The sequence below is a fragment of the Rousettus aegyptiacus genome, unplaced genomic scaffold (genome assembly GCF_014176215.1).
Source record: "Rousettus aegyptiacus isolate mRouAeg1 unplaced genomic scaffold, mRouAeg1.p scaffold_m13_p_17, whole genome shotgun sequence".
Taxonomy (NCBI): Eukaryota; Metazoa; Chordata; class Mammalia; order Chiroptera; family Pteropodidae; genus Rousettus; species Rousettus aegyptiacus.
In genome coordinates, this window is record NW_023416292.1 from 22,933,866 (window position 1) to 22,961,060 (window position 27,195).

The 27,195-nt window shown below is 64.0% G+C and overlaps 1 protein-coding gene across 10 annotated transcripts; it reads right to left on the bottom strand.

Annotated features, from left to right (window-relative positions):
• Positions 1-16,571: 16,571 nt before the first annotated feature.
• Positions 16,572-25,509, bottom strand: HSD17B7 (hydroxysteroid 17-beta dehydrogenase 7). Of its 10 annotated transcripts, none has more exons than XM_036234717.1 (10): positions 25,393-25,509; positions 25,074-25,277; positions 24,280-24,372; positions 22,476-22,590; positions 21,565-21,759; positions 20,591-20,695; positions 19,890-19,946; positions 19,512-19,715; positions 18,709-18,807; positions 16,572-17,479 (listed from the first exon to the last, which is right to left on the bottom strand). In XM_036234717.1, exons 1-10 carry the CDS (start codon positions 25,425-25,427, stop codon positions 17,378-17,380), a joined length of 1,209 nt encoding a protein of 402 aa, XP_036090610.1. In that variant the 5' UTR covers positions 25,428-25,509; the 3' UTR covers positions 16,572-17,377. The 10 variants fall into 10 exon arrangements, 6 of the variants coding, with proteins under 6 accessions (XP_036090610.1, XP_015985235.2, XP_036090609.1 ...); XM_016129749.2 differs by having other exon boundaries at positions 19,512-19,768; positions 22,469-22,590; XM_036234716.1 differs by having other exon boundaries at positions 21,458-21,759; positions 22,469-22,590.
• Between the last annotated feature and the right edge of the window lie 1,686 nt (positions 25,510-27,195).

The following is a 27,195-nucleotide window of genomic DNA, read 5'->3' on the forward strand; positions in this document are numbered from 1 at the left end:
CCGCCAGCGTGGCGTGGGCCCCCAGGGCCACGTGGCAGTGTCTGGAGCCACGCTGGTGTGCAGAGCCGGGGAGCTGCCGGTCGCCCCACGGAGTCCACTCAGGCCGCCCCGAGCGAGGGCTGTTCTGTCCAAGTTACCGACAGTGCGGGGCCGGCGGGCCCCAGGGCGGGTGAGGGGTGGGCAGCGGCGTGTCCAGAGCGACCAGGACACTCTGCCTCGAATTGAGCGGGGGAGGGGTCTGGAGAAAACGTGCCATACCACTCCGCTCCCTGGTGTCTGTGTTTTGAAAAGTACAGTATTTTTCCTTTAAAATGGCACTTAATCAATGGTAGTGGGTCTTTAATTGTTTAAAAATAAACACTTCTTAAAGTTTTCAGTTTTAATTTCTAAAGTGATACGTAGAGATCATCCACATAAGCAGAAGCCCTTTGGGGGTCTGTTTAATAATTTTTAAGAGCGTGCTGGGGTCCGAGGCCAAACCTTTGGGAACTGCTGGTCCAAGTCTTTGCACTTGTAAACCAAGCTCACACCGTCGAATGAAGGGTGTTCTCTCCTCCTGCCTTGAGGATGCGGGTTAAAGGCACGATTCTCCCCGGAGGGCGTGGGCGGCCCCTCGGCTCCCCTGAGGCCCGTCACCCCTTCCTCTCCAGACTGCCAGCGAGCCCTGGGCTCACAAGTCCCACCTGCGGACGGCTGCCCTCGGCCACGCCGTGGGCCCCGGGGTGTGGACGACCCCAGCATGTCCTCCCTTGGGGCTGTGGACGCTCTGCAGAGACCCTGGAGGCCCTGGGGAAGGGAAGCGTGAAAGCCGGGGCAGAAGAACCCCCCTCTGATGAGTGTTTCTGAGGCTCCACCAACAGCCAGACACCTTGGAGGAAGAGTGAGCCGCACACGGCTTTCGTCGGGCGCAGTTCTGCCCCGAATGAAAGTGACATCGGCTAAGACACGGGGGACCGATCTCGGGGGCCGGGGCAGCGACCAGCAGTCAACCCCCGCGGCACCCGCCGTGACACGTTTGGAGCCGGTGCCATCAAACGGGGCGCCGGGGACCCACGGAGAAGGGGGACATGGGGGGCTGTTCACGGACCCCTCCACGTGCCCGCCGCAGACACCGGGGACAGGAGCGGAGCCGGACCCCCTGACGGCCGGACGTGCTCGGGGCTCCCCGGGCCTCGGGGTCACGCATCCCGCCAGCCACGACCGGCCCCTCAGCGAGATGCGAACGAGCCTCGTCCTGCATCGTGATTTCCGCGCCGCCCCCGAAGCGCCCGGCGAAGTCCTCCGCCCACCTCCCGGAGACGCCCCCGTCTGCCTACCCCTTTTAACTCTTCTGCGTGGGAACTTCTCTTGGAGGTACGCTTCCCCAGAATGAAAATGCGTGAATTTACTTGAGGAGTTTCAGAGCTGAAGATTTATGACGATCTCAGTGCGGAACATGTATTATTAGCAGGGTTTAAACTGTTGATTCCATTTCTGTGGAATGGATAACACTCCTTTACGCTTCTTACCAGGGAGACGAGAAACCGTGCAGCTCGGGGTGACTAATTTTCCGAGGAAGCCCCGGGGACGGTGCGTGCAACCAGAGGTCATCGGGAAACAGTGACGCCGGATCCTCGCGCGGCACCCGTCACGTTTCGGTGTTTCTACCAGCCTCTCGAACGACGGCCGCGCCCGACGACACACGTCTCCCTCCAGCAGCTCCCGGGGAAGGTTCCCGTGGCTGTCAGACGGCGGCTGGGAGCGAGTCACCGCGGAGGTCTGGGTTAGCGATCACCTGAACTCGGCCCCCGGAGCCTTGCCAGGGTGGTTCCCAGTGCGTTTGTAAATAGCCGTTAAATAGGATCACCTGGTCGAAAGAGTTTTATGTAACACCCGGCTCCAGCCCACTATTCATATTATTAAAATACGTCGGGGCTCATTTATAGCAACTGATCTCAGTATAGCAACTTACATATTAAAAAGTAATTTTCTGGGATGAGTTTCGCAAACTAATGAGAAAACTAAGCTTGAGCCTCTCGTTTGCTTATACATAAAGGGCATTCTTGATTAAAATGAAAACCGTCCCTCACGTGGTTATTACTAATTATGCAAAAACGGCGTTTATTCCCCCCCCCCCCCGCCGCGGCTGTCCTCTGAGGTTTCCTCTGCCGGCGGACGGCTGGTCCCTCCGGGAGAACCGAGTTCCGTCCGTTTTAGCCGCGACACGTGTGCACGTCCACACTCTCTTCTTCGCTTCCGTCAGCTCGGCCTAAAAACCTCTCTTGCCAGGGCGACTGCGGAGCTTCCTGAACGACCTCACGCTCGTCGGGCGCGAGCTCGAGGACCGTGGAAGCGCCGTGGCTGCCGTCTGCGGGGGGCTGCGCCCCGGGGTCCTGCCCCGACCCCGGCTGTGCGCACCCCCTGCAGGAGCCGTCCGCGTCCGTGCCCTGCGCCTCCGTCCGGGCCCACTGCTGCTGAGCGTCACGGCGGTGGCGTTGGGGCGGGGGGGGGGCGGGTCTCCCGCTCTGACCCCTTTGATCATGCCGCTCCGACTGCTGCACGCCCAGCTCCCCATGACCACGTGCGTGCTCCTACGGGGTGTGACCCCCGGACCACGGGCTCTCACGGTGCACGTGCTGTCTCGGCAGACGCCCGCGGGAGATGGGGTGCAGCAAGGTGCCGGCTGCGGGGAGTGGCCCAGGGGTCCAGGGGCCCGGAGCGAGACGCCGTGGGGGCTGTCGCAGAAGCCCCGGCAAGGGCACGGGAGCCGGGGAGCCGTCGGCGACCTTCTGAAAACAGCATTAGGTCTGCGCTCTGTCCGCGGCTTAGCAACCAGACCACGTGCCGGGGCAGCACAGTCACGTGGGGCCCCCAGGGCGCGAGGAGGAAGGCCAGCGCCCCGCCAGCGCCGCGTAATGAAATTCTGTGTTAACGGCCGCATTTCTAGGAAGCACGTTCTTGTTTTGCGGGAGCAGCTGGGGACCGATGTGTTTCTCCGAAGCGAATTAGCCAAGAGCAGCGCTCGGCCCAGGCTGTGGGGACAGGAGGTCACAGCAGAAGCCTCGTCCCCGAGCCTCCCCCCAGCGCCGTGAGGCGGGCAGAGAGTTTTCGGGAGAGGAAAATGCAGCGTCCGCGCTGACATGGGGGCCCGGACCCACTGAGTCTGCCAAACACTCGTGGAGCCATTCGAAAGCGTCTTGATTTTGGTGCGAAAACGTGCGAAGTGCACGCACGCTGCCATGAGCCAGCGGCAAGGGCTGGGGACGGGCCGAGCTCCAGTCCGGTGCAGTGCCGGAGCATCCTCGGCCGGCCTCGCTCTGAGGCCACCTGCACCCCGAATCCCCCCACCGCTGTGCCATCGGGCCACACCTCTGCCCTCCCCAGCCGCGCTGCTGGCCCCCACGACTTCGTGTGTTTCCCGTGGTTCCTTCAGTTGGTAGGCTCCCATCTTTTCACGTGCCATGTTTACTTCTCCAGCTCACGCGCCCCCTCTTCCAGGAAGCCCTCCTGAAATTGCCCGGTATTGCAGGCATCCGCGTGTCTGCCTGGTACTGGGCCTCCGCACTTCCGTTCAGCACGGTCCGCATCCTGGCTCAGTTGCGGTTCGCACACGTGTAAGTCCCCTCACGTGTCACGTGGTCGTCAGCTCAGGGACGAGGTCCCGTCCTATTTATTTAAACTTCACATCCCCCACGTCTCCCGGACACGGGAAGCACTGCACTAACTCGAATTGGATTTGTCCACGGACAAAGAGAAGGTTTCGTGGCACGAGGCTAATCACTGCAGAGGACTCCGTGACAAACACAATAAGTAAGGGACAAGGAGGCCCTCTGGGGGACGGGGCGGCAACTCCACGCGGCCGCGGGGTCTCACCCGGGCCACGGTTTCCTCTCTGGCCTCGCGCCAGCTCATGCCAAGACCACGAGTGACCACGTGACAACTGCCAGCCTTCTGAGGATCCCTTCCCTCAGAAAGAGAGACAGAGGCCTGGCCTGGCCACCACGGGGAGGAGGACGGGGAGGGACCGAGACAGCCCTTCGCCCCCCAGCCTGGCCGGAGGACGCGGGGAGAGCCGGTGGAGCGTGTCTGGGGGTTCGGGTCGCTGCCGATCCCTGGAGGAAACAGGCTCCCACTTCTGCAAAGTGCTGTTCTCTGCCGAGCGGCTGCAGACAGCCCACCACGTGCGGGGACCGTCACGTGCGAAGGGCCCCAGCCCCTTCTCCGCCCGCCCCGCTGAACGGCAGGCACTTGGGCAGCCCTGGCCTAAATGCATCTGTTTTACTCCAAGGAAGGACCAAGGTAAGAGCCAGGAAATTTCCACTGCCTCCGGGTGAGTAACGGCCGGGGGAGGGGGGAGCTCGGGAGCCCGAGCACCCGCCCCCGCGTGTGTCCTCGAAAGCGAGTCAGTGGCTCCGCCACCCCGCATCGCCGGGGACCGGCCCTCGCCCTCCGACTTGGTGCTGGCCCTGTGCTGGACACTTGTGTGTCTGGTGGCTTGTGGCACCACCGTCCGCACTGCCTCTCCATGAGCCCCCGGCCTGCTTCTGAAACTGCCTAGAGGCAGAATTCTGCCCAGCTCTGAGCCCGCCCGGCGAGGCCTCTGTCCGGGACCCCGAGTGCATTTGGGGGTCACGGGGAAGGTGCCAGCCCCAGAGCGTCCGCCCCAGCGGGCCGGCTGTGGGCGTGACGGCCGCCTTCCAAAGGGGCTGGCCAGGCCCTACCCCTGGGGACGCAGGGGGGTCAGCCGCAGGGAAGCCCGGGGACCTTGCTCGTTTTCCCGAGGCAGGCTGGGCACCTGGGTGGCCCCGGGGTGCCAGCTTCTCTGCCTCTGACTCACACAGGATGCCGGCGATTGGACCTCATTACCCACCGGCTTCCGGCTTTCTGCCCCTGGGAGGGAGGGTCCTGACACCGAGTCACAGACGTGCACACTCGTGATCACATGTACCGTCACCTCCCAGTGAGGCGCCCAGAGGCAACGGGGACTCACAGCCTCTTCCGGAAGGAAGCGATCCAGGCCCCTCACTTCCGGGGCCCTGAGAATGACAGGGTTGAGGGCTGCAGCGGGGCCCGAGGAGCGGAGCAGGTCTGTCCCCGCCGCCCCGTGCTCCGCTGGATGGCGGGGTGGGGGGTCCATGCATGAGCACGAGGGCCGGCTTGGCCGGCCGGCGCTGACCCCTCGTCGTGAGCGGGTCACCGCGTCCTCCACCCGCCCCGACTCTCGTCGGCGGGTGTCCAACCCACACGCCAGCTCAACGCACGGACCCCACACAGGGTCACGTGACACTCATAAACCTCACGCGAGGGGGCGGGGCGAGGTCGGGGGTGACGTGCGGGCTGTGTGGCCCACGGCCATTTCGACCTAGGGTGGTCTCATGCCTCCTTCCCAAACCGCCCGCTCAGCCTCCTGAAGCTAATGCGACCTGGGTTGCTGTGGAAACGGAGGCAGATGTCCCTGGAGCCGTGATAACTCTGCCATCTGAAAGGGGGGCCCTCTGCCTCCGTGGACATCCTCCCCCAGGCCGCGCCGAGCTGCGGCTAGCAGACGGGGGTCATGAGTCGCCTGCATGCACACTCGCTGCAGGAGGGACCAGTGTGTATGTATGCACGTGTGTGCATGTATGTGTATGTGTGTGAGTCTGCCTGTGTGCACATGTGCGTGTGTGCGCGTGTGTGTATGCATGTGTGTGTGCATGTATGTGTGTGAGTCTGCCTGTGTGCACATGTGCGTGTGTGTGCGCGTGTGTGTGCATGTATGTGTATGCGTGAGTCTGCCTGTGTGCACATGTGCGTGCGCGTGTGTCTGTGTAAGTCTGCATGCGTGTAAACGTGCGTGTGCGCGTGGGGTCCCGGGCCCCACGCGGCGCTGCTGGTCCCACGGCACGGGCCGCGCCGACACAGGCCGTGTCTGCGGAAGACCGGCTTCCTCGCGTGGTGTGGGCGCATCACGCGGAGTGGCCCCTTGACGACGCCGCCTCTGTCCCCAACACCCGCTCGCTCTCCAGTCCCCCGGTCGTCATCCTCCTCTGCAGCTGGTTCGTGCCGATGAAGAGCTGAAAGGCCCATGTGTCACTTTGGGGTGTGGCGTTTCCTAAGTGTCTTTCAGCTTCGCGCTTAAGTTCCCTCCCTTAGCTCTCTTGACATTTATGTCCTGAGTGCCTGGGACACCTGCCCTGCAGAAGCCTCACTCTGAGTGGTGCTAATTGCCTCTCGGCGGTGAGAACATGGTCCTCCAGCCCCTTCGTTTCCGGTAAATTGGCAGATCCAGAGGGACGGGCGAGCCGACTTTCTCCGAGCGGGAGGATTTGTTCCCACGCAGGGCCGTGCGCACAGTGCCGGGAAGCGCGCTCGGCCAGGAGCCCGCGCGTGGTGGGGCCCGTGTTCACCGCTGCGGGCAGGGCTGTCGGCTCGACCCCCGAACTCCCTGAGGTTCCCCACCGGCCTTTCACTCGGTGGCCTCAGCCGCTGCCGGTCGCCCAGAACGACCCGCTATTTCATCCCGTGACAGCGCAGCAAACACACGCGGCTACGCCCCCTCCGCCAACTCCGTCCCCCCCCCCGGGACGCTGTCCAGGGCCCCCTCACCCCACTGGCCCAAGGGTGGCAGACTATGAGGGAGGCTCCGCGCAGGTTTGGGCAAGGCCGGCGGGGGAGGACGCAAACGCAGTCGGCAGAGCCAGTGGCGTAACCCGCATCTCCGTTCTCGAAGGCCTCGGCCCCGCCCCTCCCGTCCCGGCTCCCCATGCCACACACGCACAGGCCTGGAGACGCTGGCCAGCCTGGAATTTGGCTGTGGGAGAGCGTCCTGGTGGGCAGGGCACGCGCCTGCTCCCAGCACACAAATTACTGGGCTCCCGGTCCTCTCCAGAAGATTCCTTAACCCATAAAAACCTGTCCTGTTATGGCCGAGTCACCGTTACTCTAGACCACACAGCCAGAGGGGACCGAGGGGCAGACTCTCCGCGAGTCACGGCTGAACTGAAGCCGGGGGCGGCCCGTCTCCCCCCTCCGCCAGAGGCGGCACGGAGCCAGTCGAGCTCGTGGGACTGGTCAGTGGGGTGGAGCGCCCGGCTCCCGGCCCCGCTCCAGCACGGTCGTCCGCACCGCGGGAGCGACTGCCTCAGACAAGCGCCTGCCCTCCGGGCCCCCGCGAGGGTTGACGTCACCCACACGGGCAGCGTGTGTGATGCTCACTGACGTCAGCACTCAGAAGCCACGGTCCATTTCTCTTAGAACAAAAAAGGAAAAAAATCAGGGACAGCCTCTCAGTCAGGGCATGGTTCAAGGCCGAGTCCTGTGAAATACTTCCTGTCACTTAGGGAAAGGGGTCACGGCGAGAGAGTTCATGTGCCTGATCTTAAAGCAGAAAATCGTGTAAGGAAAGCAGAGTTGCTTTCTGGGGCCCCGCACTCCCGGCCCTGGGCGAGTCTGAGCCGGCGTCAGGGGGCACAGACGCAGGAAGGCCGGTTGAGGGGTCGGCGGGACCACGCGGGAGTGTGGCAGGCACCCTCCCTGGCCTGGGAGGGCGAGGCGAGGCCCAGCCGCCGCAGCCCAGGGGCACAGGTGGCCAAGAGGGGCCCAGGGCCCTGCCCGAGGCACAGGCGTGAGCCCCTGCGGGGGCTCGGGGGAACCCCCACTCCATCCCCGCTCTCACGCCTCCCTGCACGGACTCGAAGCTAGAGGGCAGGGAGCTGGGCCAGGCGGCGGGCAGAGTGAGGGGACCGAGGCGGGCCAGGCGCGGCTGGCCCTCGGAAGCTTCTAGAAGGGCTGGAAGGAACACCAAGCTAACTCCCGAGCCACCCCCGCCGCCAGCACAAACGTGTCCTCCTCGCTGCCCCCAGCCGCACCCCACGTTCATCGGCGTCCCTGGGGTTACAGGCGAGCCCCGGGTGCCGGCCGCGTGGAAACTTCCCTGGCTCTCAGGCGGGCACACACCCTGCAGACGAGACACAGAGAAGGGCCGGGGGGTGGCGGGTGGCGCCCCCCACCCCGGCGCTCCCGAGGTGACAGTCTGTGCCGAAACCCAGGGCCATTACTGTCGTCCTCAGCCCTTCGAGCACCCACTTCAATCAGATGACAGGGTTAAAACAAGACCTAACCCGCCCCCGCGCCACCAGGGCTCGGCCATCGACAGGCGCATTCGCGGAGCTGTCCGCCCAGCCTCTCGGGGACAGAACAAAGGTGCCCAACCGGGCCGCTCGAAAACAGCAAGTGCCCGAGCCGCTGGGGACAGGAACATTTGAAATCAACACCCCTTGGGAAACAGAGTGGCCCGTCCTCTCCGCGTCCCAGAAGCGGCAATCTGCTGCGAACACGTCTGCTCGCTCCCCCTCCCCCTCCCGAGTGTGTTTCCACGTTTGTTTTGCTGCCTTTTCATCTGCGGCCGTATGTAGGACGTTTTCATAATGAAAACGGAGGGAAAACGTTTCTCTGGAAGGCCATCCGTCAGCGGCGTGAGCCCGGCCAGCGGCTGGCAGGGAGGCAGCCCCCCGGGAGCTGCGAAGGGCGTCAGCGCCCCCCGCACGCCCCCGCTCTGCAGAGCGGCCCGAGGAAGGCGGGCGAGAGCCCCCGGCCCACCCCGCCGCCCTCGGCGTGGACGCGAATCCATGCCCCGGGGCCCAGTTCAGTTCCCTCGTTTCGACCCTGAGGTGTCGGTCAGGCACAGGCCCCCTCGGGTGGCTTTAGTCAGCCCGTGAAACAGCCCGTCCACAGCGCGGGCCAAGCGCGGGTTTGGACGCTGTTGGCGCCCGCCCACCCCGCCGGCCTCTGGGCTGTCTGCTCGGCGGGAGCTGTAAGCGGGAGACCGAGAGTCACCGAGTGCAGCCAGCACAAGCCCACGTCTCCTCGGATGTGGTGGGGGGCCGGCCGGTCGGCCGTCTGGCTCGAACGGCACGCTTGCAAGCCCCGCCGAGGGACGTCCCGGGCCAGCCTCCCGGGCACGCCGAGGGTCAGTCTGCGACCTCCATGCTGCCTCTGAAAGTTCAGTGTCTGCCGTGCGACCGGGAAAGAATCACAGGAATTAGTGCTCGTCTGTGAGTCGCGCCCGCTAGAGCCAATCCGCCTGGGGAAGCCAGCCTCCGGCAGGAAGCCACCTGCCACCCCGCAACGCAACGAGTCTTCTCCCCTGGGGGCTTGTGCCGGCCGTAATGGCAAAGACGCCTCCAAAATTTGGGTCAGGAAAAGCGTCCTTAGTCTCACGGCCCAGCTTCATTAGGCGGCTCCCCCCTGCACTCGGGGTGGAAGCTGGCTCGGTCCCACCGCGGGGACTCGGAGGAGAGAGTCCACAGGGCAGGAGAGGACAGGCCGAGCGTGGCCCCGCCAGCGCCAGCATCGCCAGGGTGGCTCTGTCACCTGCTGGCCTCTGGGTCTTCGCTCGAGCTGCCCTCCTGCCCAGAACGGCACCCTCGACCCCGCCCTCACCGAAGCCGGGGGCCTCTCCGGTCGCCGCCACCTGCACGGAGCCCCGCGTGCATTTCCGGGTGATGGGAGGCACCCGGCGCTGGCAGCCGTGGGCGCTGCGGGCTCCTCTGGGGCTCCGTGTCTGACTGCGTCACCTGGACTGCGGCTGGCCTTCGGCCCGTTCTAGCCCAGAAACTCCATTTAGTCAAAACTCCCAGACGCACTGAGTCTCAAACAGGTGAGTTTCCGAAGTTAAAACGACGTGAGGACGGTGACTGCCAGGGCCAGTTGCCGCCCCGGGCCGAGCTGCCCTTTCAAGGAGACCCACACGGGAACACGGGGCTGGCCAGGGAGGGCGTGCCACGGCCCGTGGGTGTCTCGGCTGGGCTTTGGGGACGGCGGGTGGCGTGCCAGCTAATCACGGGGCCTGTCTCTAGTTTCGAAATCATTTCGAATCATTTCGATTTTAAAATACAGATGCATTTTGTGGGAATGGACGCTTTACGTCCATTTTTAAGGTGAAACATGGAACTTCAAAGACGCCTGGCTCTTGACCTGCTCTGTTCCCGCCGCAGGTGCCGCCCGGGCCCCCTGCCGACAGGAGGGGGGCAAGGTCTGGGCTTCACTCTCCCACCTATGTGAACGCCTCTGCCGCCTTCAAAGGCACTTGGCTCTTAGGAAGGGGCCGATTTCTCTGAGCGGGGAAGAATATTACGAGAGGGAAATTGAGGCATGCCATGCGCAATTAGCACCTTTTCTGAAGCTTTTACAAAGTGACAGCGTGTCAAAAGGAAGACTCTGTCCCTTGTCCCCGGAACAGCCTGTTTACGCCTCCCGCTGAGCCTGAAACAGCTCAGGCCCAGAACCTCCAGCCCGGGCAGGAAAGTGGGCGCCTGACCGATGCGCACGTGGAGGGGACAGTGCCACTCCGGGGCGGGAGCCGCTCGGGGCCTTCCTCCTGCCGCCTCCTGCCGCTCACAGGCGCCCCTGACCGCCCAGCACCCCGATGGCCCGGTCGCAACCCGCCCACCCCCGTCCACCGGGCGGAGACCGGGGCGTGGGGGGAGCAGGCGCCCCGTCACCCCGGGCGTCCCCAGGCCTTTCTGGCCGGCGGGCTCTTGCTCTGGGCCTTAGCTCGCCCGCGTCACCTGGTCTCGGTTTTCACCTGGGAAGGAAAGGGAAGCCCAGAGAAAGCAGGCAGGGGATGGCGCGGCATTCGTGCACGGCGTCTCCACGCCACTCACCGCGTGTGTCACGTGTGACCCCGCGGGATGTTCGCGCCCCTGGGAGATGCTACACGCTCGTTCTACAGAGGAAATCCAAGGCTCAGAGACACCGAGAAACTCCACAGTTCACAGGGCCTGGAGGTAAGCGCTGGGGCCAGGTTTAAATGCAGACACCTGAGCCCAAAGCTCGCACCCGACCCGCGAATTCCGACTCCATCTGAGCGACGTCTGAGGCCCCACCCCCACCCCGGGTCGCGTGGAAGGAGCTACACCGGGCAGCTCGTCAGAGGCCGGGACTCGCTCCGCGACCGGAACCGCGCGTTACTTACGGATGTGGTCGCTGCGATGCGGGTGCGTTCGCGGCCACAACACGGGACGCGTCTTTCCCACGACCACCGACTTCCGGCACCGGCGGCCGGCTTGGTGGGTACCTGGCGGACAGTGGAATCTTACTCTAAAAATTCAAAACTTTTCATTTCGTGACCTAAACATGCTTGCGCTTCCATCAGCGGCCCACTGCCAGGCTAAGGGCAGGGCCAGGCTGGTCCCACGCCAGAGTGGGGGTCCCACGCCAGCACCCCAAACACCGGGCGGGAGGGAGCCGAGGGGGCGGCGGCCAGGCTTCGGGCTTCGCTGTTGCTCCCGGGCCCTCCCCTTTCTCCGCGGCCCGGCCTGCTCTCCGCCCTCTGCGCCTCAGCACACGGAGCACGAGGCCCGGCACCAGGTGTTTGCAGTTCAGGGTGAATTTTCAACAGGGCGCAGCTGGGGCTTCGCCGGCTCCGCGGCAGGTGGTACCAGGGCGGGGGCGGGAGGCGGGGCGGGAGGCGGGGCCGCAGGCGGGGCGGAGGCGGGGCCACAGGTGGGGCAGGCCACGCCCACGTCTGCTCTTCTGATGCGTCTTAGCCTCTGGGGAAATAACGAGGCCTGCCCTGGGACCCTGTAACCATTAAAGGAGACCATTCAAGCAACCCGCTCTTCAGGGTGTCTCTTCCGTGGTAAGTACCCTCCAATCACGAGGACCCCAGTTCTCTTCTCCCAATTACAGTGATTCGAGGGTAAAACGGCAGAATGGCACCCAGGCCTCGGGCACCTGCAGTGAACCTCCAGGGAGGACGGAGGCACCGTCCAGGTGCTGCCCGAGTCGCCCGCCTCCCTCTTCATGGCGCGGGGGCACCCTCTGAGCGCCCCAGCTCTCTGGCCACAGCCCCCCAACTCTGCCCAGGAAGTCCCCCTCTCCCCCGCCCCGCGTTCCCTGCCCAGCGGCTCCAGCCCAGGGTGACATGCAGGCCGCCCGGCGGCGGGGTGGGGGGGGGGGGACTTGGCGCCTCGCCCGGAGCCAGCGTTTAGGGACCCGTCACCACCCGTTAACACGACGAGTGGCAGATGGCCACGCGCCCGCAGCGGGCGGCAGCGCCCACACATGACCTCTGAATCGAAACTCGAGTGGCCATTAATGGGCCTCATCTGACTGAAAACACTCCACTCAGGCAGGAAGCAGGACACGGGGAGGAGGCGGAGCCCGGCTGACGCGCCCGGCGGGACCCGCCCTGCAGCTCTCACCTGGCTTCCGGGCCCTGGGCCCGGCTTCCCGTCACCTTCGGGACCATGACAGTGGGTGCAGTAGGAGTTCTGGGGTGTCCCAGAGGTTGGACAAGAACAGGGACGCCTCTAGGAGGGTGACGGGGTCACCGCAGTGGCCAGAGCAGCCCCCTCTGGGGCCCAAGGCTCATGGGGTCTCCCCAGATAAGCGTGGAGGCTGATAAACTGATTCTTTCTGCATTTCAAAATGAAAATGGGAGTAACAGATTAACCCGCGAGGGGCAGGCGAAATCAAGGGACTGCTCGGTTCTCAGAGGCCGAGTGACAAGCAGCGTCACGCACTTCAGGGTCACATCGGGGCCCGGCCGTCTGGGAGCGCGGCAGACAGGGCAGGTGGGCCACCAGGCGGCGGCGGTCGGGACACAGGGACGCGATCGCATGCCGCACGTTTCGGAGAGTCCGGGCGCGGGGCCGGGAGGCCTCGGCCAGCTGCCCCCTCGGGCTCGAAATCACTCAGGGACATCTGCTGGGGACCCAAGCAACCGCTCCCTGGGGACAAGGAGGGTGAGGAATGCGGGACGTGGACGTGGGCACAGGGCGGCTGGGAGGAACCGGCTCTGGGCCAGAAGCGGAGGCCTCTCCGCCCCCGCCGCCCCCTGCGAGGGGCGCGTCCACACACGGCCGCCCTCAGGGCCAGCGCTGGAGACGGGCAGGCGTGGGACGGCAGGATGCCCAGGCCGTCAAGCAAACGGCCACCTGCACGGGAGACGGCCACACGTACGGACGGCCCCGCCCGCGATGGGAGGAGGCCGTGTGGGGCCGTGGACATGCAGTGCGCCCCACAGTGCTGGTCCCGCCAGCCCGTGGAGGCCATGAGCACCGAGGAGGGGGACCCCACCCCTCCCTGCCCGACGGCACCTGCCCCAGGGGCCTCCCTTCCTGGGGGGTCAGGGCCCTCAACTCAAGCCAGCCCAGGATGAGGACAGCCGATGTCCTGAGAGGTCCCGAGGGTCGCGCACCCCGTGCATGGCCCGCTGTGTCCCCCATGCCTCGCTGGGCTTCTGTGGAGGCCACACGTCCTTCCTCGCTTCCAACGAACCCAGCCTGTCCCCTTCCCGGAGGGCCCTCCACTCCGCCCGCCACGTCTGGGGCCAGACCCCTGGGCTCCAGCCGCCCACACTCCCCAAACTCTCCGGCCCTTTGTCCCTGTCCTGCAGCACGCAGGGACACTCCCTCTCCAGGAGGGAGCCAGTAGCTCACGAATCCTCGCATCTCCGGCACCAAGTGACACGCGGCTGGCACTGAAAACGAGTGTGCGGAATCAGACGGGTCGGAGGTGGCAGTGGCCAGTCTCGCTGCACGCGGCAGCCGTGTGTGGGCCGGGGCCGAGCCGCGCGCCTGCGCGACAAGTCGCTGCCCTGACTTTCCTTCCCGGCCTCCTCTCCAGAGCTCACGCGTCCGGCTTCTGGAGAAAGACGGAAACTGGGAACTGAGCTGCCCCTCGTCACCTTGTGTTTTTAACGTAGCCTCGCCGTGGCCTCCGGGGCTCAGAGCGATGCCTCGGTCTTGGGACGGAAACCTGGGGAAGTGTTTTCTCAACGGGCGCGAGGGTGTGTCTTTATGCCACTCACCATCGAAGAAGAGAGTCAAACTACGTGGCCCAGGGTGTCCCTCGAAAAAGCATTTTTCGAATGTTTCCTAACTTATATCATTAAAAAAAGTAGCTTCTGCTCAAGTCAGATTAAAAACTGAAAGCCCAGTTTAACGAGGCAGGAAGGAGGGAGCTGTGGGGTGAGCCGCTGCGCGCCGCCGGGGCCGAGCGTGGTTCGGGGGCGCCACCACGTGCCCCACTCGGGAACTGCAGCGGCCCGCGGGGCACGGGGTCTGTGCGTAGGGCTCCCGACCCGGCTGACTGCAGGAAGGTGGCGCTGAGTGCTAAGGAAGAAGCAGAAGCCGAGGACGCCTCACGGAGGTGGTCAGGGGACGCGGGCAGGGGCAAGGAGGCCCAGGGGGCAGAGGACGCGGCGAGGTGACCGGCCGGGGAGCTGAGCACCAGCAGCAGAAGCAAGCAAATCAGGCGTGAAGACGGTGCGTTTTTAGGAACGTTTGTGTTGCTGAGGTTCATGAAAGGCTAATGGGGATGTTTGGTTATTAAAACAGTGCGACTGCCGGCGGTGGGTGCGGCACAGCAGCTGGCAACGCGGTTTTTAATTTTAAAAATGTATAAATTATCTATTTGTAAAATCGGAAATAAAAATTGGTAACACTGACCCCACAGAAAGTGCCCTGCAGGATTTCTTAAAAGTCTTTGTCACGGGGTGGGTGAATCGTGGCCCTGAACAACCTCTATCCCAACCCCTGGTACCTGAGGAGGTGGCTGCACTTTGAATTAGGGTCTTGGCAGCCGCGGTTGGTGGCGGTCGCAGGGAGGTAGGACGGGCCACCGGAGGTGGCCGCCCGAGGCCGGGGCGCGTCCGGAGCCCCAGTCGCTGGGGGGCGTGAGGGAGGCCCACGTGGAGGCTCGGGAGGGGACAGTCCTGCTAACGCCTCGGCCGCAGAGCCCAGCCCCGGAGCTCCGGGAGGACGCGCCGCCGTCGCCTCGCACCGGTGTGTGGTGTTTGCGCGGACGACGCCGGTACCCCACACGTGCACTTGGTCCCCGGAGGCCACCACCGCGGGTCGCCGTGCGAGGCGGGCGGAAGCCTCACCCCGGAACAAGAGGCCTGTCCAGCCCGCCGCCCGAGGGACCGCCCAAGCCCCATCCCAAGGCTGTTGGTTTGCAGAAGCTGACGAGTCACGAAATGTTCACCTCGATGTACAACAGAAAGACAAAGAAGCTCAGCTACGATCAAGAGTGAGTCCGTTGGGGGCGTGAAGGGGACATGAGCCACCCACCACTGGCATGGGACACCGTCACTCGACACCGACGCCCACGCGGGCCGCGGGCCGCACGACGCCCTCACAGGCACACGCGTCCCCGCGGCCTTGCCGAGCGCGTCCCCCTCAGCCTGCAGCAGCCCGAGGACGGCCGCCCGGACCCGTGACTTGATTAGGGGCTGGAAACGATGGGCTTCCTGCTCGTCACCCCCACACCCGTGTCCTTCACGACGCCGTGGGGAGAGTCCGTGCGTTTCTGGGCACCGGGTCACACGGTCCCGTCGCCGTGTGGTTCCGGTCTCACACACTCGGCCCTCGCCGGACGCGGCTGACACCGGCTACTTGATGGACACGGGCGCTCGCCATCGAAATGCACAAACCGCCCCCTGGGCCCGGCCGGCTCCCCTCCGCTGGGCAGGCTGGAGCCGCCGCGGCGTGTGTCTGCGGCCTCGCCGGCGGCGTGATGCAGGGCGACCGTGGCTGGTTCCCGGCCGGGGGCCGGTCTCGCCCACGTGGTGCCGTAACGAGGCACCACACACTGGGGCGTGGAGGACTGAATGATGGCCTCACAGCCGGGGGCCAGGGCGGGCGGCAGCAGGGCCGGCCCCTCCTGAGGCCGAGGGGGGGCGCTGCAGGCCTTGGTCCTCGGTCCTCGGCAGCTTCTCCGCGTCCGCGCGGCGTCACCCCTGTGTGTGTGTGTCCCGGCCCCCTTCCTCACACAGGCGCCCGTCGCACTGGCTCGGAGCCCACCCCAGCGACCTCGCCCTGACTCGGCCGCCTCGCCACGGACCTCTGCCCCAAGCAGGTCCCGTCTGAGGTCCTGGGGATCGGAGATCATGGAGAAAAAGTGCTCCTGCTCGGGGGAGGGGACTCAGAAGAGGCCGGGGGACGTCATCATGTCCCCACCACAGGGAGGGCGCGAGCACAGGGACCCGCGGGCACACCAAGCGAGGTAGGAACGCCCGCCCGGCCCCCCTCCTCCCACCTGGCTCTTTACTGTCCCTGCCCCGGGGGAATGTGCCCCCTTGAGCACCGAGACGCGTCCACACTGCCAGCCGAGTGTCACTGCCGGCCCCTGGCCAACAGCACGTGAAGGGGCCGTGCTCCGACAGCCCGAGAATCCGGGGTGCTGAGTGTCGCGGGTTTTCCGAGCACTTCCTTTGACCTCCTTCCCCAGAGCCCTGGGAGCCAACAGGCCCCAAGACGTCCACGAAGCCACGTCACGGGCCCCGTCCCACACCGTCCCGTGACGATGTCCGTGTGGCACGCCGTGCCTCACGCTGACAACATCCCGACTGCTCATCTCTGATCAAAACTCTTCTCAGAAACGCCCCTGAGTGTGACGCGGTGCTGGACACTCACTCCACGGCCGCGGACGGAGGAGGCAGGCAGACAGGCGGGCCAGCTGAGGGCCGAGGGACCGGTCTCAGCCCGGGCGGGGGGGGGGGCCGCTGCCGACAGCGGACAGTGTCCGGCAGTGGCCGGCCCAGGCCGGCGCGCGCGGAAGGCTCGACGGCGTTGACAACACCCTGAGCAGCCGAGTCAGAGAAGTGCTGACAGGAAGCTCGCGCCGCAGAAAGCGCGGGCGCCACGGCCACACGCCGCTCCCACTTTTATTGACAGTCGCGTCTCACACACGTCCCCGCGCTGGGCGCACTCGGCGGAACGTCCAGGTGCCTCTGCCTTTTGTGTCCACCTCCCGGACAGAGTTGTGAGCTCTCCGTCCCCCGAAACGGGAGACTCCCCCCGCCAGCAGCGACCCAGCCGCAGAGTTTCTGAAACAGTGACTGAATCACGTTTTGCTGCGAGTTTACGGCCCATTCACATGTGACCGTGAAAACGGGTCATTACAGTGAGCGAATCTGCAGGTGGTGCTAAAGGTCAGGCCAGTGCTGACACCGGCCACCTCCACGCCGACGACAGACAGTTCTGAACTGAGGAAGGGACCCGAGCGGCCACACACGCAGGCCGGTCTTCACCAGACTCACCGCGGGCTGCTGCGTTCCGACGGCCGGCACCCGGACCCCCAGGGCGGGGACAGCAGCAGGTGCAGGGGACGCGGGGGCACGGCTGTGACCCGGGGCCAGGAAGGGAGCACAGCCACGTCCCCAGAGTGGGGCCACCGCCCCCCGCCAGGGCAGAGCTCGGGGGACGGGGGCCCTGGGTGTGGTCGCTCCGGCCACACCTTGTCCGCAGAGCGTGGCGGCCCCGGGGCAGGCCAGCGGGAGCAGAGGCCCTGGTGGCGCCGCCCCGGGAACAGCTGGCCGGCGGTGCTCTGCGGGCCGGGAGGGGACAGGCGGGGAGGCACGGCGTGGCACGCGGCGCCGCCAGGGCGCACGGGGCCCTCAGTGTCTCCGTCAGCTCTGCGCGCCTGTGCCCTGGAGGGTGGCCCTGACGTGCGTGTCCAGCTCCAGCAAGCTGTGGTAGAACCGCTCAGCCGTGTCCTCGTCCAGGTCCATCTGGAAGAGAGCCAGGGGTCAGGACGGCCAGAGAGGAGGCCGTGCGCGCCTGGGGCCTTGGCCCCAGGACAGCCCCAACTTGAGCCCAACCCACTGACTGTCCCTTAAGTCCAGTTCTGCTGCGTCCGGACAGCCAGGACCCAGGCAGAGCGTGCCGACCGGCTCCAACGTGAGGAAGGACAAGCAGGAACGGTCCGCGGGTTTGCTCAGCTGCAAGTGCTGGCCACCTCCCGACACCCAGCGTCTTCTGCCAGGGGGCCTGGTGCTGGCCAGGCTGGCCCCCGATGCAGGACAGCGCCGAGCCAGCGGGCAGCGCGCTCACGCGCTGCCAACGAGGGGACGTGGTGGTGCGGCCCACCCCGGCGGCCCCCCTGACCCCCCCCGGGCTGGCAGACAGCGGCACCTCCGCCGCGGGTGTGCGGAGCACCCTGCCCGCCCGAGCCTGTGTCCCCATGTGCCCCTGCCAGCCCGAGCCTGTGTCCCCGTGTGCCCCTGCCCGCCCGAGCCTGTGTCCCCGCGTGCCCCTGCCCGCCCGAGCCTGTGTCCCTGTGTGCCCCCGAAGTGCCCTGGCGCGTCACCCCCTTCTTTCTGCTAAGAAAACCCCATTTTAATGGAGACACCGCGTCAGCGCGATCCTCAGCCACTGTGAAACACGCTGACGACTCTTCTCGAGTCAATGCAGAGCCTAAACTTCCAAAAACAGTGTTTTCACAAAGCTGAAAGGTTTAAAATTTAAAAAAACAAAAAACAAAAAAAAAAAGTTTATATTTTGGAAATAACGTCCATGCCCGGCCGGCTGCGTTAGTTTTCCGACGCTGCCAGAGGCGGATTTGGTCCTTGCAGCCGCACCTTTCAAAGAGGAGAGCGTGGCCCGGGAAATCGGCAGAGGGGGAAAAGCTTTGCACTGATGCAGGTCCACGGGCCCAACGGCCCCCGACCCCCTGTGAGCAGACAGACCCCGGACGCTAGCCAGTGGGCACCTCCGACCTCCTGGGGCCCTGAAGCAAGCGAGGGACTCACGACAGAGCCACCAAGCGCCCTGCGGGGCACGGTGCCCATGAACCTGGAGAAAGGACCAGCCGCGTGGCCGAGGACACACGGACACGCCAGGGCCCCGCGTGTGAACGGCGCGGTCTCGCGGCCACCGCGGCCCACACGCACGGCCCAGACTCAGCTGCCGGACGGCGGGCTCCCGCAGGGGCCGGCGGACGGCCGGGGTGTGCGCTCACCTTCTGGGCCGTCACGTACGTGCTCCCGAAGCCCGTGGCGGTGCTCAGGTACTTGCTCAGCGGGTCGAGGGACTCAGGCCTTTGGCGGAAGAGCCACACCTGGAAGGGATGCAGGCAGCTGTGGCGCCGGGGGCAGGGGGCGGGCCCCACACGTTCACCCTCTCTCCCTCGACCCCCAAATTAAAGTTCTCGGCAGGAGCACAGGCTCGTCCCGACCTGCCCCCCACACGCGCACGGCCTCCGGGAGCCGCACAGCGGGAGGGGTCCCTCCTTCCCCTCCGCCACCTCGGCCCCCAGAAGCAGCGTGACGAGTCTGCCCTCCCAAAGAGAACCGTCTGCTCCAGACGCACGTCTGCAGTCTGCACCCTCCCCTCGGGCGCGCACCCTGGCCCGGCCCCACCCACGTGTTTCCTTAGACCACAGGCCGTGTGGCTCAGCCCAACCGGGGGCGGAAGAGGTCTCGGTCCCCACATGGTACCCCAAACCCACGTCCCTCATGAGCATCACAGCCACCACCAAGGGAGACTAGGGTACACTCCCACCCAGCAAGGTCACGACATGCTTGCACACTGTGACACTGGGTCACACTGCCATCCTACCCACGCCCAACCTGCCCTCCAGCCCCGACTCAGCCGACGTGTGGGCGGAGCCTCCGAGCCCAGGCCCCCATGTCCACCACCCCCCCCGCCCCCGCAGCGGGCTGTCCCGTGCCTTCCCTGCCACGCCAGGCCCCTCGGCATGGAGCTTCTGTCCTCTAACCACTCTGTCCCCCGCACTGCGGTGTGACAAGGACAAGTGCACACCTGACCCCCAGGCTCGGTGCTCTGCATCGTGGACGTGCAGTGAGCAACCCCGAGGGACTGTCCCTTGGCGCTTCCACCGGTTTGGCGAACACACTGAGGACTAATTAAAAGTAGCCGAGAAGCGTTTTCTTCCTCCGTCAGCCTGTGTCCCCAGCACGGACACCGAACGGCGGGCTGGCCGGCTCCCCGGGCGTCCTCCGCGGGCTTCAGGGCAGCGTGATTTAAGAGGCTACGTGTCAGCACCGGAGTGCAGGGTCCTCAAGTTTCCAAAAGAAACAGAAAGGTCCCGAAGTTGCTGCGGGGCGTGAGGCCCTGCTGCCAGGGGACGTGGCAGTGACGGCCGTGGCTCCCGCGTGGGTTTCGGAGCGAGCGACTCACCAGCACTTCTGCTCCGTTGTGGGGCGTCAGGGTGAAGCCGTTGACGAGGAAGCGGAGCTGCATGGGGGGACAGCGCGGTCTGTGGCGTTTCCCACGGGGTCACTAGGGTCACTAATCCTAAGGGGTTAACTACATTTCCTACCCAGCGTTATATTAAACATCAAAAAAAAATTAATAAAAAAACATAAAGATGGCTCCACTGCAGCACTTGGCTCTCCTGACGTGACGTCCGTCCTGCCCTCGGCCCGCGCCCGCCACAGCAAGGCGCGCTCTTTCTGGCTCCACGAGGGACGGTCACGTCCTAACAGCGGCATTTCCCAAGTGCTGGAGGACACTCAACGCAAACGGAAAAGCAAACCAGGTTCTGTGGCCCCAAGACGTACAGTCGCCCCCTCCCTGGGAACTGCTGGTGCCCATGGCCACCCGGAAGCTCAGGGAAACCCAGTTCCGTGCCACTCGGCACAGGGTCCCGGCCACAGACCGGGCTCCAGCCCACCCGTACGGGATCAGGACGTCCCCCCGCCCCGGGCACGTGGGCAGGCCGGGCAGCAGGGGGCAGAGGGCACGTGCAGGGACGTCGGCCCTCAGCTTCGACACCTCCACGTCCAGTTTCTTAAATCATTTCCAAACCCGCAAGCTCATCTTTTGGTCCCAAATCGTACGGCTTAAGTGAAGCGGGAACAGAAGTGTCCGGCGCTTACCAGCCAGATGATCGGCATCAGCAGCGTCCACACGAAGGCGGGCAGGATGCCGTAGGTCATGCTGGTCAGCATCGTCCCCGGGCATGCCACGCTGGAGTACAGGCCCTGGGGTACGCCAGGGGGGCTGAGTTCCAGGAGCACTGACATGCCAACCGAGTGTGCGCCCGGCCCAGCCCATGGCTCCGAGGCCCGGACGCTCCATCCCACCCGGGGTCTGCTCCGCCACAAACGGGTCCAGACCGGCACATGCGGCTCAGGCCAGCAGCTGCGCTCAGCGCAGGATCCGAGCTGCCCCCTCACAGGCGGGCAGCTCCTTGCCCTGTGCCGCCTCCCGCTCCTCGACCCCAAGGCTGGCCCAGGGCCTTGCACGTGTAGTTTATACCTACAGGCCCGCGCCACGCGACACAGGGGCATGCGTGGGCGCTGGCTGTGCCACGGCCTGAGACGCCCGAGGTGCAGCACGTTCTGGACCGGTGGCCACGGGAGCGGGCGCAGCTGACTGCGCTGCCCTTTGCGAGGAGCCGGCCTGGACCCAGCCTCTGGAGACCGCCCGCCAGAGGCCTCGCACCTGACTGCAGGGACACCTGTGTGCGGACGCTGGGCAGTCGAGGGGACAGTGCACAGGTCCAGGACACAAGGTCAGAAGCCTGGCTCCACTCCGGGCTCCACCACTGGCTAGAGTCTGACCTCTGCATAAATGACGTCACCGCTCCAAACCCGAGTGTCTGCAGATGAGGACAGGCGGCCTCTGACCTGCCTCACTGTGCCGGGGGCCCCTGGTCTGTCAGCATCACTGTGCTGGAGCACCGTGGCCCCGCAGAGCTGCGGGAGGGGCTGGACCCGGCGCCTGGGGGCGGAGCCAGCTACCTTGTCCCTGTCCTCACGGCAGCCCAGCTGAAGCACAGGACGGCGCCCTCCGCCCACAGCGGGGACAGAGGCCATGCTACCGGGGGAGGTCTCCGGTGGCGCCTCACCCGCTGGTTGAGCTTCCTGTTGAGAGCCACGCTCAGGAGGTCCATGGCGTACTTGGAGGAGCTGTAGGGCTCCTGGCCGCTGCGGTGCTGGAAGTCCTGCAGGCTGAATTTGGCCTTCTGGGCGCTGCGGGACGACGTCCAGATGAGCCGGGCCGGGCTGTCGCCATCGCAGAGCAGAGGCTCCAGCTCCCGGACCTGCACGAGGAGGGGGGTGGAAACTGGCGGGACCCACTGGGGCGAGGAAAGACGGCGGCTGGCATCTGACAAACGGTGCCGTCAGTGGGAGGCTGGGCGTGGTGGGGAAGCCAGGGGAGGGGCCAGAACGACCTGGGGCCCAGGGCGGCTGGGGACATCGGGATGACCTCTGTCGACCCGAATCGAGCCACAAACGGCCACGTACAAACCGGTTATAGCACCAGTACAAAAGTGAGTACACACAGCGCCCGACTGAAATAGTCTAAGAAAACGAAGCCGTATTTGTAACTCGAAGCAGGAAACACACGGCCACACGGACGTGATAGACAACTTTTTTAGTTTTACCGAGATATAACTGAACAATAAGTAAATGAACGAATAAAGAGTTAAATGGAAGAGAACAGACATATCCCTGGGTAAAACCCCCGAATGATCTATGTGGCTACCACGCCCGGCCCCCCGAGAACCGCCTCCCTTGGTCCCCGCACTGTTTCTGCCGAGCCTGGGCACCCTCCCCACTTCCTCCTGCTCTCCAAGGCCAATGACAAGAGACGCGTGTGTACGGGACAGGCCGCTGTGGGGAAGTAATGCCTTCAGGGGGAGAGTGACCGTCCCGATCCTGAGACCGAGTGCCGGCCTGCCTGCCGAGCACCACAGCCGGGTGCCCAGGCGAGCCTTGGGGACCCGCGCGAAGTGCTGGCTTACTGACACTCTACCAGGAGGAAGTGGCCGAAGACGTTGGTGGCGAACACCTCCTGGAGCCCGTCGGCGGTGACCCTGTCGTGCTGGATCAGCAGCCCCTCCGCCGTGCAGAGCATGTGGACCACCCTTCTGAGATGGCAGGAGACAGCTGCATGACTTTTATGAGCTTTTCCAACTAACAACACTCAAGAGACACCGTGCTGGCCTCCCTGCCCACACCACCTTTCCTGGACTCGGTGACGACAGGGGTAAAGGTACCTCTTCCTCAGAGCCAGTGACAGTGTTCAGTAAGGTGAAGTGCTCCCTCTGCCAAGTCGCAGGGGCCCTCACTGCCAACAGGAGCCCGAGTCTCTCAAACCCGCTGAACCTCCCCCGCCTCTCCCAGGTCAGGTTATGAGTGGGCATCTCCAGGGACAGGAAGAGTCACCACACCGACCCAGGCTTAATGCCTGGCCCAGCATCAGATGGCCCGTCTTACTGGGCACACATGGGGCATTGCCCATACTGACACAGAGGTTCCCTGTGGCATCAAGGCCTGTGGGAACAGCGTGTGTGGGCATGCTTGCGTGTGTACGTGCATTGTGTATGCATGTGTGCGTGTGTGCACTGAGTGTATGCATGTGCATGTGTATGCACCTGTGTGTGTGTGTATGCAACAGCGGGATGCAGCTCTAGCGTGTGTGCATGCATGTGGCTGCATGTATGTGTGTTTGTGCATGCATTGCATGTGTGTCCACTGTGAGTGCATGTATGTGCATGTGTGCACGCATTGTGTGTATGCACGTGTGCATTGTATGGATGTGCGTATGTGCCTAAAGTCTGTGCGTGCATCTGTGTGTACATGTGTGTTGTGTGTGCATGTGCAAGTGTATTGCCTACAAGTGTGTGTGCATGCATCTGTGTGTGCATGTGTATATGTACCTACATGTGTGCATGCATACATCTGTGTGTGCATGCCACTGTGTGTATGCGTGTGCGCATGTGCATGTGCGTATGTGCATAGCGTGCATGCATCTGTGTGTTGTGTGTGCAAGTGTATTACTTATTTGTGTGTATGTGTGCCTATATGTGTGTGTGCATGCATGTGGGCATGCATGTGCCTACATGTGTGTGCATGCACTGTGTGTATGCACATGTGCATTGTGTGAGCATGTGCATGTGCGTATATGCAGTGTGCATGCACCTATGTGTGTTGTGTGTGCAAGTGTATTGCCTACGTGTGTGCACGTGTGTGCCTATATGTGCATGTGCATATGTGTGCATGTGTGTGCCTACATGTATGCGTGCACACATCTGTGTGTGTGCGCGCATGCGCGTGTGTGCGTGTATACAACAGAAGAGGAGCACAGCAGAAGGAGTGTGCAGGGAGGAGGGGGCCACCCGTGTGTAAGGGTACCGGGTCACCAGACAAGATTTATTTCCCTATAGCCTGGCAGTCTGGAAGCCATGGCCCCCACTGGATAGACAACACCCAGGACTGGGTTCCCTGTACTCCCCACGCCTGCTGCTCAGGACATTGACACGGAGCGGGCAGTGCTTCTGAAGCCGCCTTCCTGGGTCCAGGAGCCCCACTCACAACCCACTTCATCCTGAGAGGGTCCTGCTCACGGCCACCATCAGATCTAGCACACCGCGGAGCCATGACGGGCAGCCATCCCCATGGCAATAAACACTGCTCACGACGGGGCTGTCATGCTTCCCTGGGGTCTTCATTCTTTTTGAGACCCCCTTGGCCCCCAAACTTAACACACCCAGGCAGGACCTGGCAGAGAAACAACCCTTCCCTTCCCACCAGTCCACCTAGGGGACGGCAGCCACCTTGAAAAGAGGCCGGAGAGCAGCGCACCCACATCCAGCTGCGGCTGGGGCATGATGCCGGCGTTCAGGTAGACACAGTCCAGTCTCCGGAACCTGCGGGGAAGGCGGGAACGTGTCAGTCAGGTGAGCACTCCTCCACGGTGGCTTCCAGCAGAATCTGGGGACCCACACAGGATGCAAGGTCAGATGTCCCCATTGATACTCCTTCTGGCCCCGCCCCTTTTGGGCCTGAGTCTAGATAATGCCACCCACCCCAAGGCGCTGTCCTGAGGGTAAAATGAACACGGCAGGGCCTCACAGCGTGGTGGGGACAGCTCCCCTGGACCCCACAGCCTGGCTGCCTTAGATTTGGGCTAAGTCACTATCTTACCAAATGCTAAATGACTAATTTGTGATAACTAGATGTCTTCCCTGAAAAAACAGGGAGGAGCCCTGGGTTCTGGGGCCCGCACAGGGAGTCCTGTGGCCTTCCTGGGCACGCGCTCACGTCCACGTCTGAGTCTCTTCACTTGTTTCCAGCAGTCCCTGCCGGACCTCTTTCCGGCGGGAAGATGCCGGAAATGCACGCAGGTGTCAATGCATCACTGCCGCGCGGCGTCACGATTGAGCCACGTCAAGGTGCGCTCGTGTGTCAACCTCCAGGAATCACCCGGGATTCGGATGAAAACGCCTTCTGACCAAATGCCTTCCACCGCGACCGCGGCGGCGGCGGCCTGCCCCGTCCCGTCCCGTCCCGTCCCAGCCCGGCCGCGGCTGTGACGCGGTCCCGCCGAAAGCCCGCGGCAGAGGCCCACCTGCGCCTAAGCTCCCCGGCGGCCCGGAGCACGGAGCGCGGGTCGCTGACGTCCACCTGCACAGCGGTGATCTGGGCGGAGGGGCAGGAGGCCAGCAGCGCGGCGCGGGCGGCCTCGGCCCTGTCCGGGTTCCTGCAGGCCAGGCACAGGTGGAGCCCGTCGTCCTCCTGCAGCAGCCGCTGGCAGAGTGCGTGGCCCACGCCGCTGGGAACCAGACACGGAGCGGAGTCACCGACGCGCGCCCGCGCTGCCGCCCCCCGGTTCGGATCTCAGACCCTCGGGGCCTGTCCCGCCGCCGCGGCCGCCCGGGAGTCCTCACCTGTTCGCCCCGGTGACCAGGACCACCTTCCGCATCGCGCCTCACAGACGTCGGGTAGCAGAGCCGAAAGTGAGCAGCTCTCGCGGGCTGAGGCCCGAGCCCTGCGGGCCCCGCCTCTCGCGCCCCTCCTCCAATCAGGGTCCGGAACGCAGCCGGCCCCGCCCCTTCCTCCATCATGAACCCCCTCTTCCGGCCCCGCCTCCCGAGCCCCTCCTCCAATCAGGGCCCGGGACGCCGCCGCCACGCCACGCTACTCCCTCCGTGGCGTCATCGCTCCTCCTCCAATCGCAGCCCGCCGTCCGCAGGCGGCCCACCCGGGTGAGGTCGGCCGAGGGGCGGGGCCGGTCCCAGCTCTCCCCGCTGCGCCCCCGCGGTCGGCCGGCTCGGCGCAGGTCCAGGCGCGGAGCTCGGGGGCCGCACCCCCTTTCCGTGAGCAGACCCAGTGCCGTGCCGCTTGGCACCCCGCTGCCGCTGCCAGCCCTCCCTCTCCGACAGTCCGCCTCTGGCAGTCACCTTTGGAACATTGATTTTATGAAGAATTTTAGCTAGAATCATGCAGGAGTTGCCAGGTTTTAAAACTTGGACTCGGGGACGGAATCAGGGTCTCAGACCTTCGCAGGGCCGGTGGGCCTGGACCGTGGCCTCCATCGGCTGTTTTGAGAGCCTGTGTTCATTCCTTTATCAGTCCTGGCCATCGCTGAAAAAATATGTTAATGCTACTAAGGAAATTTAAAGCATAAACATAGTCTTCAGGGGGCAGGAAGCAGCTCGTCGTTCGGGGTCGTTTCGCCCTAACATCCCTCACACAGACTGAGTGCATTCTGGTTGTCAACTGCTTTTGCTGCTTTTTGTGTGCAAGGGTGTCTTCAGACGCACCATGATGGGATTTAAATTTAGACTGCAGTGTAGACATCTGTGTATCCAACAAGGCCACTTTGTGACAATAGTGAAGGATCCCCAACTAACTCCAGACTGGGTTCCTCAGAACTAGACTAACGTGACAACATAAAATCCCATCTCTAGTGTGGAAATGCCAGAGACCAAGGTGCTTTTCTTCCAAGAAACAGTCACCGAACATGTGAGGCCTGTGTCAACCCCCTCTGTGGATCCCCTCCCCCAACAGGTGGCCACAGCACACACACCCCTGTCCCTGTGCCCCGACATTTCTCCAAAACAGATGCAAGGCACAGGGAGTAATGGTAACCAAGCCCAGGATTGGCACTGTTGGCACAGAAAGCAGGATCCATCAGTAGCATATTTCTTTAATCATTATTATTTACAATTTATCATCTGACAGACTTACAGAGAATAAATAAAGAAAAGAAAATATACAATTGGTATCGTGTCTTTTTCTAATACAGAGAACTTTTACGTATTCTATTTTGGAATGACTACGATAGTTTTAAGCAGAAATTAAGTCCGTTTGCTCATTCCTCCTTGATGAGGTCCTCCAAAGCCTGCACAGCAGCCCAGATGTTTCGTTCTCACGGGAGGTGCCCCCTCCCCCCGCTCTGCCAGGTGACAGGGGAGGGCAACAGGGCACCCGGGACAGTCAGAGCAGCTGGATCACACACTCGCCAAGCCCTCCCACTCGCAGTTAGTGCCAACCCTCTGTCCAAGAAAACAGCTTTCAGGAGAAGGGACGGCTTCAGCTCACTGTGCTCCCTCCAAACCCCACCCCCAGTCTCTGCAAACCCTTTGTGCCCCTGTTAGGGAAAGGCCGCTCTGTACTGTTTTTGCAACTTCTTAAAGTATTTCAAAATAACAACTTTAAAAAAGGATAAAGGACAAAACAATTGTCCA